This window comes from Cibotium barometz, chromosome 10, assembly GCF_041138505.1.
Source record: "Cibotium barometz isolate CiBa-2024 chromosome 10, ASM4113850v1, whole genome shotgun sequence".
In the NCBI taxonomy this organism is placed as follows: domain Eukaryota; kingdom Viridiplantae; phylum Streptophyta; class Polypodiopsida; order Cyatheales; family Cibotiaceae; genus Cibotium; species Cibotium barometz.
The window spans coordinates 3,610,302-3,625,224 of NC_141055.1; the positions used below are offsets into that span (position 1 = coordinate 3,610,302).

Genomic DNA, 14,923 nt, shown 5'->3' on the forward strand with positions numbered 1-14,923 from the left:
TTTGCAGCTACTTTCTTTGATGACATTATTGTGCATTCAAAGAATGAAGATGAGCATCGAAAGCACTTGGACATGGTATTTCAAGAATTGCGGAACCACAAGTTGTATGTGAATGGCAAGAAGAGAGAGTTCTTTTTGTCAGAGATTCACTACTTGGGCCATATAGTGTCCAAGGAAGAGGTTGGGATGGACCTAGAAAAGGTCAAGGCTATTATGGAATGGCCAGAGTTGACTAGTGTGCATGCAGTTCGAAGTTTCCTTGGCTTATGCTCTTACTATAAGAAGTTCATGAAGTGGTTTGCTGTAATAGTTGGGCCAAAGCTGAAAAAGAATCCTTTGAAGTATTAAAATTTTATGCTAGCAAAGGACTAGTGTTGATTATTCCAGATTTATCAAAGCCTTTTATGGATGTGATGCTTCAGGAGATTGCATTGGAGTAGTCTTGAACCAAGAGGGCCATGGTGTGGCCTATGAAAGCCAAAGACTTCAAGGAGCCGAAAAGACTGCACCCATATACGAAAAAGAATTGATGGCTATTATTCATGCTCTAAAGATTTGGAAGCACTATCTTATGGGTGTTGAGTTTTTTATTAAGACGGATCATCAAAGTCTTAGGTATTTCATGTCTCAATTTGAGATATTTGAAAAGCATATAAGATGGGCTAGTTACTTGGCCCAATTTCATTTTTAGATTATGCATACTTATGGTAAAGACAACAAAGTAGCAGATGCTCTATCTCGGAGATCGATGACTTACGCAGTTTCTATGGGATATCATATGGATTTCACTAAAATGAAATAGCTTTACGGTACAGATGAGGATTTCAAAGATACTTGGAACAAATTACAAAATGGAGACTTGGTGACCTCTTATGTCATCAAGCAAGGGTTCCTTATGATGCAAACCCGTTTATGTGTGACTAAGGACTTAAGGCCAAAAGTAATGGAGGAATGCCATGTCCCACCTTACATGGGACATAGTACCACGATCATATGGAATATTTGTACTCCACAGTTGAGGGCAATTGTGATATAAGAGGAAGGGAATGTAACTGTTTGGCCCTCCGAGCTCTTTTCACATGATGGAACTCATGCCCGGACAGATGGACAGGTTGATGAACATGGGAACAGGGTTCTTAAAGCTGGCACTGGAAAAAGCACCAATCTTGGTCAAAAAGCAAGAAAAAGCGAGAAAAAGCAAAAAGTCAAACTGTGTTGACCGCGAATTGAGGGCACCATTGGAAAGAGGACACTGAACTGGATCAAAAAGCTAAAAGTGGCTTTTCCAAAAAGCAGCTCCAGGGCCTAAAAGGAAGGCCCTAAAGCTACAAAAGTATAAATCAGGAACTTTGGCTATATTTGACTATTATTAAAATATTAAAAGGGAAAAGACAAAAGCAAAGCAGGGATCCCCCCCCTCCCCCTAGTATAAAAGAAGCTTGTACCCTCTTGATAAGACATAACAAAACTTGGTGGAGATTCATCTTGTTGAGAGCAAGAGCAATTTAGTGGAAAAGTAGCATCATCATCATCATCATCATCTTCACCTTGCGCCACTTGTGCCGCCCTGCTCCACCATCTCTACCTACACACCGCCGTCGGATAGCCTGCTCTGCGAGAAGCTGCCGCTTTCTGCCATGCGCCGGCCTTGCAACGCCCAGTTCAGTCGCCCGTTGCCTTGCTTCAGTAGCTCTACCTTGCGCCAGTTGCTCCGCCTCAGCTAGCAGCGCTGCCCTACTTTGCAGCGTCGCCTATAACCAACGCCTGCGTTGCCTAAAGATTGCCGCCTGTGCCACCTGTAGTCTGCTGCCTGTGCCATAGCAGCGCCACCTTGTGACTTCTTTTTCAGCAAGGAACACCAACAACGCCGACTGCGCCTCCCTGTGCAGTGCCCTACCCTGCCCAACCAGCACCACTTCATTGCCTTCAGAGCGCCGCCGCCATCGTGCTGTACCTGCGCCAGCATTGTAAGACGAAGAACCTTGAGCTGTTTTGCGCCATCTCCTCTTGTTCTGCCATCATCACCACCTTTGTGTTTGGCTTTTTTCGACTCTTTCAAATTGGGTGCAGAGCTCTTGTGGGTATTTGTGAGCATCAGAATTTGGTTCAAACCATAGATATTGGTACTAGCTCGGTGTAAGACTCTTGTGGGTCATCCTAGTGGTGCGCCCGGCATCAGAGATCTAGTGCCTCGACACTGACACCAGCCCGACCTCATCATCGACATATTTGTTTGATATTGTATTCATTTGCTTGTATTGGTCCTAGCTTGGAAAAGCTCGTGCATTGTTCCTGAAATAAATTCATGAAAAGGGGGTGGGGCATGTTCCCCGCTTAGTGTGGTGTACTGTGTAAAACCCCTATATTCCTCTCTCTCTTCCCTTTCTCTCTCTATCTATATCTCTTGGACAAGTGGTTGAATTTGTCACTACTCGCTCCATTGGGCTTACACTGACCCTCCTTAATTTATCGAAGAGTCTGCTCTGCTTTCTATGATTTCTTTGAATTGGAGTCACCCGCAGTCTGTCATTGACTCTGGGTCTCTATAGGAGTCTGCGAAGTCTTTCCATGCTTAAACTTTTGTTTATGCGGTCTATCACTGAGGGTTCTTGTTGGGGTTTCTTAGGTTGTTTCCTTGCCACTGTCTCATTAAAAATCTTGGCATATTTCCAATGAGGTGATAGCTCAAGTGGTAGAGATGTTTGACTAGGACCACGAGGTCTTGAGTTCAAAACCCCACATGGTGCGTCCTTAGCGGCATCGCTTGTGGGCGATAAAAAAGCGCCTATAGGCAATAAAAAATGGTAACTCTGGGAGGATCTTGGGCCTAAGGCCACACAGGGAAAAAAAAATGTTGGCATATTGGATGGCATCATCCAATGTTTTGCTTCGATTATTCCTTATCTGGAGTTGAAATCCATTGGGCAATCCAACCACAAAAAATCCCAAAATAGTGATAGGATCCATGCGAGTTGCCTCAGCCTGTGACTCTCTATACTTTTGTAAATATGTGTTGAAAGGCATATTCTTTATTTCGAAGTTTTTAAACTTTACACTATGTCGTACTCATCCTCGACGTGTAGGAACTCTTCGTGGAAAACTCTCTCAAAATCTACCCACGTCATGGGCTTCACTCGTAACTTTTTCCACCAAGCAAGGGCTTTTTCGGTCAGGAACACATGTACCATTTGTATCTTTTTATCCTTGGGGAAGGATGGAACTCAAAGTGTGTACCCCATCTATGAAGCCATGAGTCAACTATCTTTTGAATCCTTTGTTTCCGCTCCCTTGTATAGGGCTCTGGAGTAAAAGAGGGTGCAACTAAAGCTGTCCGAGCTCCCCCTCTTGTCTCCAAACCTGCTAATGTTGATTGCATAACAACAATGGTGTGGGTAAGGTTGGTAATCTACTGTTCAAGCAAGGTCATCGTTGCGTCGAAGTCTACCTTAGTGACCAGGTCATCTACCGTCACATTGTCATCTTGATGGTTGTTGTTGAGATGAACATTCTCCCACGAACTCAGTACCAATCCCACTCTTGGAAGCTGGCCGAGTACTATCAGCCCTCTTAACCAAGGAGATGGACTTTCGAATGTGGAGAACTTACAAGAAAAACCCCCTTTTTATACTAAAAAAATCAAGGAGTTCACTTGCTTTTGGATTTTTTCTTAAAAAACTAATGTCCTTTTCAGTTTTAAGAAAAATAACCCCTAGAGCATGGTACGAGAAGAACATGCATACTTGGTCTCTCATGGGTTTCTAACAGTCCCACCGAGAGCATCCTCTACGTCAGGAAGACAATAGAGGTTTTGTTGGTTATCGTTTTATACGTTGATGAGATGCTTAAAAAGTTTAATCTTGAGGATTGTAAGCCTATGTCTACACTGGTTGAGACAGGTGTGAGGCTTAGCATTTAGGATTTTTGAGAGCCTTTTGATTGGACATTTACCAGGCATTGCCAAGCTATCAAGTGGGTTTTCCGCTACTTACAGGTCACTGTGTTCCTTGGATTGTTCTATATGGGGTTTTGGGGGTGGGGGCTGGTGTGCGAGTCACAACTGCATGTCTTCAGTGATTCGGATTGGGGAGGATGTTACGATAGTAGAGTGTCCATTGGCGGATTTTGTTTCTTTCTTGGTGGTTCATGTATATCATGGCTTAACAACCAACAGGGGCCACATCTAGTTGTGAAGCTAAGTGTCCGTTGGCGGATTTTTTTTCTTTCTTGGTGGTTCATATCATCACTCAACAAGAAACAACCAACAAGGGCCACATCTAGTTGTGAAGGTGAGTAGAGGGCAACATTTAGAGCTACCATTTAGTGTGTATGGCTCAAATGCCTTTTGGCAGATCTTAGTGTTGGACAACAATCCTCCACTCCTATCTACACTAACTCTCAGAGTGCATTGGCAGTTGCAAGGAACCCAATGTTTCATGCTCGCACGAAGCACATTGAGGTGCATTATGATTATGTTAGGGAGAGGCTACATGCAGGAGGGGAGATCAGCTTGGTGTATGTCGCTAAACATGACAATGTGGCATATTTATTCACATGAAAAGCTTGAGCTTTTCGCAAAGCTTTAAGCCTGTTGTTCAGGGATTGATCAACCATATCCCTATATATGTTGGCATCATCACTCCGGGGGAGTTTGTAGACATCTATGTCATGGGTAGTGATGTGTGAGCATTAGGACTATAATTAAGAGTCTAATTAATCTCCTAATTTAGATTAATTTACATAATGGTTGATGCACAAAGATTAGTTTTTTCTTGCTCTATCCAATGGTGTGCTTAATTGTGTGAATTAATTAGAGATTAGTGATTAATTAGAATCTTTGATTTTAAAAAAAGGGCAAAGATTAGTTAAAGGATTAATCTTAGGTTAATTCGTAATCACTTTTTTACATAACTCATTAAGGCTAATGAGCATTCAATGAGAAGATGTTCATGAGTTGTCAATTTGTCCATTTTGGGAGTCATTTATGAAGGGTGTAAGGGGTATCATTAAAAGGTTGACTTTTTTTATTCCACTTACCTTTTTTGGGAAAATGCCCATATCCCTTTCATTTTAAATTCAAAAAATATTCCCCCCCAAAAGGAAAATTCGTATTTTCCCACTAGACTCCACAATAATAATAATAATAATAATTTCCACGTGAAGTCCGGTTCACGCGTGAAAACCGTTTCATGGCGTGAAACACTAGTTCACGTGGCCCAAAAAAAATTTTGAAATTTAATTTCCACATGAAGTCTGGTTCACGCGTGAAAACCGTTTCACGGCGTGAAACACTAGTTCACACGGCAAAAAATAATAATATTTATAATAATAATTTCCACGTGAAGTCCGGTTCACGCGTGAAAACCGTTTCACGGCGTGAAACACCAGTTCACGCGGCCAAGATAAATAAAAATAAAAAAAATTAATTTCGACGTGAAGTCCGGTTCACGTCTGAAAACCGTTTCAAGGTGTGAAACACCAGTTCACGCAGTCAAAAAAATAAAATAAATCAAAATTTAATTTCCATGTGAAGTCTGGTTCACACGTGAAAACCGTTTCACAACATGAAACACCAGTTCACGTCACGTGGCCAAAAAAATGAAATTTAATTTTTCGTGAAAAGTCCGGCATGACGTGGGGAGGGAAAAAAAGACAAGAAAATATCCCTGTTTGGAGGCCCATTTCTCCTAAACCGTATATCAGATGAAGCCGCTCTAGGGCTAATCGGAAAGCTGACATCGAGCTCACTACAATTGGTTTCTTGAAACTGGCAAGAAATGCTCTAGTTTGCAAGAGGGAGCATAAAGAGTGCGTAGGATAGAGCAGAATTTTATGCTAACTAAAAGCGATAAGCTAGAGTCCTAGAAGAAGGCCAATGGGTTTACTTGAGAATTCCTAAAGATTCTCAGGTTAGAAGGATTGGAAAAGTCTGTAAGGTGTCTGGACCTTATATCATCTTAAAAAAGATAAATATGGTAGCTTACAGATTGCATCTTCCGGATGGAGAACATGTGCACCCTGTTTTTCATTTTAGTAGACCGAAAGAGGAGATGGATGCAGGAGATAGCTTGGTTTTTGACGAGGAACTCGTGAGACTTGAGTACTTGTGTTCCCCATGAGCTGGTAGTGGTTGTTGATCGTAGGGAACAAACCCTTAGAAACATGTTAGTTTCCGAGTGGCTGACTAGACGGAAAGATGAACCAGATGAAGACAACAGTTGGGAGAATGTTACTTCACTACGATGCCAATATCCAGGTTTTGTCTCCAAGTCTTCCTCTTGTTAGGAGGGGGAGAATGTTATGTCCTGTGTTTGGACATAACGAGGCTAGCATAGAGGCCGTCGCCCGCTTTACTTAGTGTGAACTGGTTATAGGGCTATATTTGTGGCTCATTTGAGAGGGAGTTAGTTCACCACGGGCTAGCCCCCCCAGTGATAGTTGTTAGGACTTGGGGTATGCGGTATGGGACACATATGCCTTGAGGGTGCATGCTACGCTAGGGTTGCTTTGGTCTCTAGCTCGGGGGTGGCTTACCATTGTACTTGGTTTGAAGCCTATGGTTGGGTGGCGAGTGATAGCTGAACCCACCTATGTTCTCGTGGATGTGTGTACACTTTTTATGATCTCGTATGTGGATTGAAATTGCTTGTGGATGTGCTTTTCAGGCTATTAATTGTGAAGTACCAGACTTGGGCGGATACACGTATAAGTTGAACTCTTGCTTGGGGTGTTTCAACTATGCCCAAGTTGGGAGGACCTTAAATGGGCCCAAAACACTTCCCACCCACTGGTGGGCCAAGTAAATTAGACTTTTTACCTTCCTAGTAAACCTAGAGGGTCCTCTAGTAAACTTCCATCCACACTCTGATGCTCCTCCCAACCACTGGTTGGCCAAGTAAGTTAGGTTCCTAAGGTCCTCACTCATGTCCAACAAGCCTCCATCCACACTCTGATGCTCAACTCTGTTCTCAAACTTGCTGTTGAGCTGCCATAGCTTGGTCTTCTCATTTATTTGCACCCCCCTGAAGTAGAAGGCTCCCATGTGGACAGCTTTACTGAAGAAACGTTTCTAGAGAGTGTTGTAGGGTATTGTAGACATTCTCTTATTTAATTTCTATGACTATTGATTGAGAAGTTTTACATCATACTTCCTTTCAAGGTTTCCATGACTCACAATTTTTGTGATTCAACAGCTGATTATGATCTCACTGGACAGATCATATGGCCTGGTGCGGAGCTTCTGAACAAATTCTTAGCTCAAAGCTTTCTTTCTTTTGAGGGCTTGTCAATCTTAGAGCTTGGCTCCGGTGTTGGTAAGATACTCATTATGGAGCTCAATGCTCGAGTTGTAAAGAGACGTTTTTGAATAATATGCTAAGCTTAATGTGTGAACTGCAGGCTTAACAGGTATATTATGTGGGCAATATTGTCATAAAATTGTTATGACAGATCACAATGACAAAGTTCTTGAGGTGAGCAAAATCTTACCACAATGATCGGCAGTGTTATTGACCTGTTTCTACTTTGGCTCTGATCTATGAATGTATTTGAGGTTAGCGTGTTTGAAGTGAACTGATCATGACTAAAGAGACTACGAGACATAATGGCAAGAACTGTAGGAAGATGGAGTTTCATGCCATGAATGGCTATCACATGCATCACTCCTCGAGATGTATTTAGATATGCCAGGGGTACAAGATAGTCAAGGATGAGATCAACATGCCCAACATGTAAGCTGGAGGTGGGGGCAATAGCTAACTGGTTAGAGCTGGCAGATTTCTCTGGAAGGACGTGAGTTCAAATCTGGCTCACCCCTCCCCCCATTCCAACTAAGTGTGGCAAACGGGTGTGATGTATTCCTTGTGAGCTGTGATCAGAGGGAGGTAAGATAGTGAATAAGAATGTGAGCTGGGAAGCACTTCTGTAGATGTAGGAAGCAATGGCAAGGGTGGAAATGTACTGCCTTAAGGCAACCGGTATTGGTGTCTGAGAGTATGCGACCAGGAATAGCAAGAGCACAGAGCATTTGAAGATTGGCAGATATGGTTAACATATTGGGCTGCAAATGCACGGCCATTTTTGTGACATCCTGAACTCTGCTAAGACCAAAGTTAATCTCGGGGTGGACCCTACATTGGTATCAGAGCAATATGTGATGGTTGAGAGCTTAAGGCGTGAGGCAGATACCTGATTTCCCTGTTTTCACATCCCAGATTCTCATGGTCACATCAAAGGAGCCAGATACGATGAGGTTGGATTAAGGGTTGAAGTTGACACAAGACAAAATTCGTGTGGCAGCTGGCCTTTCAGGGTTTTAACATTTTTTGCAGTTTGGTCATCCCAAATGCGCAGGGTTTTTGTCATCTGGAAGGGAAGATGTAGCGGGAGTTAGAGGACCATGTGAAATTGGAGATGCCCTCACTTTGCCTCTCCAGAAGCTTAGTTACCATGTGAAGTGCTCCACATCCTTGCTGTCTTACCTGCAGAGGAGTTCCCTAGAAGCCTTCCGTCGGGGGAAACCTTGATCAACACTGGACATGGCCTTGTGCCACAACGCACAGACCAAAAAGGGTGTGAACAAGCCCAAAAGCTGTCTGCATATGAGCCTTCCCTTGTGAAGGGCTAAGTGTCAAAGCAATATGTGGAGTTTTTAAGCTTAGCAAGTAATGTTTTATCTGTAAATGTGCAAAAAACTGGCCGATACTGTTGCCCTTGCTCACGGCGCTTACCTCACTCGAAGCTGTAGCTCTTGTTTGCTGATGAGCAGGTCAGAAGGTGCCCATGCCTGTTGTCCTTAGGCAGCCATCCCTGCTGCTGGGCATGGAGTGGGCCAAGGCCAAGGACAAGCCTTCGAAGGAAGAAGCTTGGCTGGCAGTGTGGCACTGCCGAGCAGGTAAAGCAAAGCCTGAGTGTGACTGCCCATGTTGCTATTGGCTTGGATGATTTTGGGAGCTTCTTGCCTGACATATACCCCTGCAGTTCAAGGAAGAAGCTGTATGTCAAGGGATTGGTTGTGTTGTGAATGTAAGTGACAGCACATAGTTGAGTAAGAAGAGAGCTGCAATCATTTACATGTGGGGAAGGGTGTTGTGTGAGAGTGGGATAATTAAAATAAACACCTGCACAGGCCGTTACTATGTTTTTTGAAGGTTGATACATAGTACAAAAACTATATGTGCTCATCACAAGGAATTGGCAGCAACTTTCTCTCTCTTGCGCGCTCCAACTGTTAACTACAGGTGGCCTAGACAACTCAAAGACAGCTTGGAGAAATGCCTGAAAAGAAACAGCCAACTAAACATACAGAGAAAAGCCTGAAGAGATACGTAAATTTAGAAAGAGAGAAAAAAAATCGGATTTGCTGCTTTTGGAGAGAGAGAGAGAGAGAGAGAGAGAGAGAGAGTGTGTAACTATTTGGCACTCCAAGCTCTTTTCACATGATAGAACTCATGCCTGGACTCATGGACAGGTTGATGGACACATGGGAATAGGGTTCCTAAAGCGGGCACAGGAAAAATTACCAATCTTGGTCAAAAAGCAAGAAAAAGCAAAAAGTCAAACTGTGTTGACCAAGAGCTGAGGGCACCATTGGAAAGAGGACATCGAACTGGGTCAAAAAGCTAAAAGCAGCTTTTCCAAAAAGTAGCTGCAAGGCCAAAAAGCAAGGCCCTAAAGCTACAAAAGCACAAATCAAGAATTTTGGCTATTTTTTACTATTATTAAAATATTTAAAAGAGAAAAGCAAAAAGGCAAATCAAAAGCAAGGCATGGCAAAAGGCAGGGACACCCCCCCCCTCCCCTCAAGTATATAAGAAGCTTGTATCTCTTCAAGATTTGGAACAAGAACTTGTGGAGAATTTCTGAGAAGAGCCACCTTGGAAATTCATCTTGTGTGAGCAAGGAGCTTCATCATCATCATCTTCCTCTCTACCTTCTTGCGCCACCCTACTCCGCCTCTACAGAGCCCATTTCTGCCGAGCGCCGCCTCTGCAGCACTCCTCTCCCCGCCTGCTGAGTAGCTACTACTGCCACCCCAGAGCCATCTCCACCGCTGCTCCGCATCTTCTGCGCCGCCTCTGTGAGCAGCGCCGCCATTGTCAGCTGAATGCCGTCGCCTTTGCCACCGGTTGCGCCGCCCAACAACAGCCTATGCAGCCCGTGCTCCGCCATCTCCACCTGTGTGTGCCGCCTACAGCCTCTAGCAGCGCCGCGTACGCCTCCTGTAACGCTGCCTACCTGCGCTGCCATTTAGTTGCCACTTGCTCCGCCTTTGGAGGGCTGCCACCATCTGGAGAAATGCTACCACCACCCCTTGGGGAAAAAACCATGGATAGCCTTGCACCATCTTCTCTCGTTCTTCTAGCATCTCTAAACTTGCTTGTAACGCCATTTAGTTGCCACTTGCTCCGCCTTTGGAGGGCTGCCACCATCTGGAGAAACGCTACCACCACCCCTTGGGGAAAAAACCATGGATAGCCTTGCACCATCTTCTCTCGTTCTTCTAGCATCTCTAAACTTGCTTGTTCGGCAAGCTTGCCTTTGAAGAACCTTTGATATGCATGCCAGCTTTCTTTCGAGTCAATGTGTGCCTTTTTTAAATTCTTGTCCGGATTGGCAGTAGAGACTCTCATGGGAATTCGAGAGCATCAGATTTGATTTAGACATTGGATATTGGTATTAGCCTGCTGTAAGACTCTTGTGGGCCTTCCTAGTGGTGAGCTCAGGCATGAGAGATCTTGTGCCTCGATGTTGACTCCAGCACACCGATCTCGTCATCGACGTATTTGTTTTATATTGTATTCATTTTTTGTATTAGTCTTGGCTTGGAAAAGCCCACGGATTGCTCCTGAAATAAATTCTTGAAAAGGGGGCGGGGCCTGTTCCCTGCTCAGTGTGGTGTACTATGTAAAACCCCTATACTCCTCTCTCCCCCTCTTCCCTCTCTATCTGTATCTCTTGGACACGTGGTTGAATCTGTCCCTGCACGCTCCGTTGGGCTTACAGTGGTATCAGAGCAAGGATTTCTCTTGAAGAAATCTTTCTTGGGGTTACAGAGCCATGTCAAGAGCAGAGGGAGATCAAGGGCCTCAAGAAGGGAACAATTACGAAGCCAACATAGAACTTCTAGAAGGGAACCAAGGCCGCCAATCTATATCTCATGAGACCGCAGCCATGACATGAGCATAGTACCGAGATTTTCAAAAGTTCAGACATTATCTTCAAGATGAAGAGTTCCTAGCTTGGAGAGCCAAGAAGGAACAAGATTATAAAAGAGCTCAAATATTCGAAGACTTCATAAAAGACCAAGCTACTGAAGCCAACTATACGATTTAAGCGTTTTTTACCCAGATTCTTTAGTTTTAACTTGAAAACATGTTTTAATATGTAAATGATGCATGTTTAATATTGTTTTGCAGGGAAGGCAACATATTTTTACATATTATAAACTTATATATAAATTTTGGGGCCTGTAACCCCCCTGTTTTGTATGAAACGTTTTTGAAACGTCTGGGATTTGCAAGAAACGTTTATGAAACGTTTATGAAATGTTTATGAAACGCGTTTCATGAAACGCCTGGCAACTATGCATTGGAGAGGGATCCAAAGCTACCCGATCCATTACCCATGGAGGACATAAAGAAGTTCCCCCAGACCAACTATATCAAATGTAGCTTCCTCAGGTCTGGCAAAGGAGAAGACAACAAAAGAGCATTCGACCGACAAAGTGGACTTCAAGCTAGGAGAGAAAAGCGTCAAGTTCGATACCTTCTATGGAAAGCAAGACACCCAGAAAGCCTATCTTTCATCAAACAGTTTGACGCCGCCTTTGGAGGCGAGGACTTCTCCGAAAAGTCCAAACTCCGCATGGTCCGTATGCATTTAAAAGATCCCTGAATTGGTGGCTAAAAGTGGTACAAGATCGGACCGAGTCTACAACATGGACCGAATTCAAACCATGTTCAACAAGAAGTTCCTTTTCGGACAGATGTGCAGAAGGAATGGAATGAGGTAAAGCAAAAGGCCGGTGAGAGTGTGTCAACATACCTTAATAATTCTTTAGCCGTCTCATTGAAGTTTACCTCGTATACTCCCATTCATTGATGGAAATGTGTAAGTTCGTCAATGGATTGCAACCAAAACTTATGCAAACAGGTTACATGGCGGGACCTAAAACTTTGGTAGAAGCTCAAGATAAAGCCTTGTAAGCAACAGCTCTACATATGCCTTGGATGGTGGGCAAAGCAAAGAACGAGAATCGAGATTCATCCCAAAACAAGAGGTTCAAAGGGAGATCTCAAGCAAGGAACAAGCCACAAGAAAAGAAGAACAAGAATGAGGATAAATTTCCACTTTACATAAAGAAGCCATCCGGCAAGCAACTTGAAGATTATGTCAAAGAGGGTAAATGTTTCCAATGTGGGAAGAAGGGACATACAGCTTCAAAATGTCATGATAGACCAAATCAAGAAGCCAAATCGCCCCAAAATAATGCATTGCCAAAGGAACTCCAACACAAGGATGATATACCTCCAGAGAAAAGGCAACTTCTCAAAGCTTGGGGCAAAGTGGCAAACCAACCACCCAGTACTTATCCATTTCGACAGTGGTGCTACCCACCACTACATTCATCCTCGAGTGGTTGAAGCCATGAACCTCCCTCCGGATAGGTTTGGAACTCTTATTACTATAGGTGCCGCCTTTGAGGGAATGTCAGCTGAGGTGACTCGTATTTTGGGAAAGCTTCGCTTACAGATTGGAGACTATGTGGATCATGAGAACTTTGTTGTTGGCAAAGTTGGACATTGTGATGCAATTTTGGGTATGCCCTGGCATAAGAAAATAGACCCGTCCATTGATTGGGCTAGAAACAAGATTAGGTTTCCTATTAAGGGCAAGAATGTAACTTTTGATGTAGGTGTTGAGGGGAATTCCACTCCATTCATTAATCATGTACAAGTTCCTAAAGCAATAAAGCAATCTGTTTCCTCGTACTTGATATATGTAAGAGATCCAAAGGAATCTGAGAGTGATGAGTCACTCCCAACTCTTGATCATGAAAGGAAAGATTTCCTAAAGAAGTATGAAGATTGTGTTCCGCCACATATTGAGAAATACATGTAAGCACCGCGTAGAAACCTGTTTCATTACTCGATCTCTCCCAAATCCTCAAGAGTTCGCTATACATACTTTCCACTTGACACTTGAGCTTCAAACCCCATTTCTGTGTCCAAGAAACTGTCTCAAGTGCCTGGACCATGCTATGAACACTTGATCCTTTGTATTGGATAATCCCCCATTCCCAAAGCCTGTACATTCTTGATATTTTGGGCATCCACACAAATGAATTCTAGAGGTATCCAAAATGGTGACATTATAAAAATTCCATTGCAGATTGCCAAAAATAGCAACTTTCCCTAAAATTTAGGAGATGGTCTCTTTGTGTTCCACCACATGAGAAATACATGTAAGCATCACGTAGAAACCTGTTTCATTGCTCGATCTCTCCCAAATCCTCAAGAGTTCCCCATACATACTTTCCACTTGTCACTTGACCTCCAAAGCCCATTCTGTGTCCAAGAAACCGTCTCAAGTGCGTGGACCATACTATGAACACTTGGTCCTCTGTATTGGATGATCTCCCATTCCCAAAGCTTGTACATTCTTGATATTTTGGGCATCCAAAGCCCATCCATACACATGAATTTTGGAGATGCTCAAAATGGTGACCTTCTCCCCAGCTTCTTAAAAGTTGTCCTCAACTTTAAAGCTTCAAACCATGTATCATGTCCCATAAGTGGGTGAGACGAGACAGTCTCTAAAATCCAATATATGTGTAAGAATCGATGTTCCAAATAAATGGGTGAGACAAAATAGTCCCATAAGTCGAGATACCATAATCATGTCCCAAAATAAATGGGCGAGTTAAAACAGTCCCATAAGTCCAAATATTATAATCATGTCTCTTTGTCTATACTCCAAGTCGAATCCAACTCCAAGAAGCAGTTACTCGTTCCCCAATCCCCAGTGTCACGTCAAACACATGCTACTCTCCATGCTTACCTATGCAAAGATCAGGCCGAGAAATAGAAGACCGATTGACCGTGCGCACGGATGTAGAACGTCCACTGGATCTGGACGCAGACGTCAAGTCCCTAGCATACCAGATTCCAGTGTACTGACGCTTGGCGTAGACATAATCCCATGCCAACAAGGTGTCAGTCCACGTGACCCTTGGCGTAGACATAAGTCCCTTGCCAACAAGGTGTCAGTCCACATGACCCTTGGCGTAGACATAAGTCCCCTACCAACCAGGCATATGTCCACTCTACCACTTACACTCTGTGTTGGTACTCTGACCACACACCTTGGAGGAGAGGTGGGCTCAGGTGTGTAATATAAAATAAGAATCACTCACAATCATAGATATCCTGGTGCTCCATAAACATTTCTGCTACACATAGTTTATAGGCATTTCGGCCACCAATAGTTTTATAGGTATTTGGACCGCCAATAGAAATCCTCAATCCATGAGATAACCATGAGTTTCATAAGTCCAATGCATCCCAAATAAAGGGAGCCAAAAGCATAATCCATCCCAATAAAGGGAGCCTTGAAAAGAATTCATCCCATTAAAGAGAGCCGTAAGTCCATAAAGGGATCGAACTGAAGAATGCAAAAAGATTGACCATATATATATATATATATGGCCATGTCATATATTGCAATTCTCGAGCATCGTGCTCACAATAGAGTTGACCTCTAGATTCTAGGCTTCTCAGTCATGAAAAACATTTTTCCTAAAACACATTCAAGAAAAACATGCAACACTTCTCCTTGCATTTACACACAAGGGTTAGGTGTTCAAAACACACAAACCATGAAGAATCAAAAGTAAACCTCAAAGAATACTTAGCTCTTTTTCTTT

The 14,923-nt window shown here is 43.3% G+C and overlaps 1 protein-coding gene across 4 annotated transcripts in view; it reads left to right on the forward strand.

Annotated features, from left to right (window-relative positions):
• LOC147634445 (uncharacterized) overlaps window positions 1–14,923 on the forward strand; it is a 124,031-nt gene that overhangs the window by 54,543 nt on the left and 54,565 nt on the right. For 2 of the 4 annotated variants that reach the window (XM_086803507.1, XM_086803508.1), the window contains 2 exons: window positions 7,191–7,310; window positions 7,396–7,469. In XM_086803507.1, coding sequence (XP_086659633.1) covers window positions 7,191–7,310; window positions 7,396–7,469 — 194 coding nt within the window. The remainder of the gene's footprint in view (window positions 1–7,190; window positions 7,311–7,395; window positions 7,470–14,923) is intronic. The other 2 variants (XM_086803509.1, XM_086803510.1) reach the window with 1 other exon arrangement.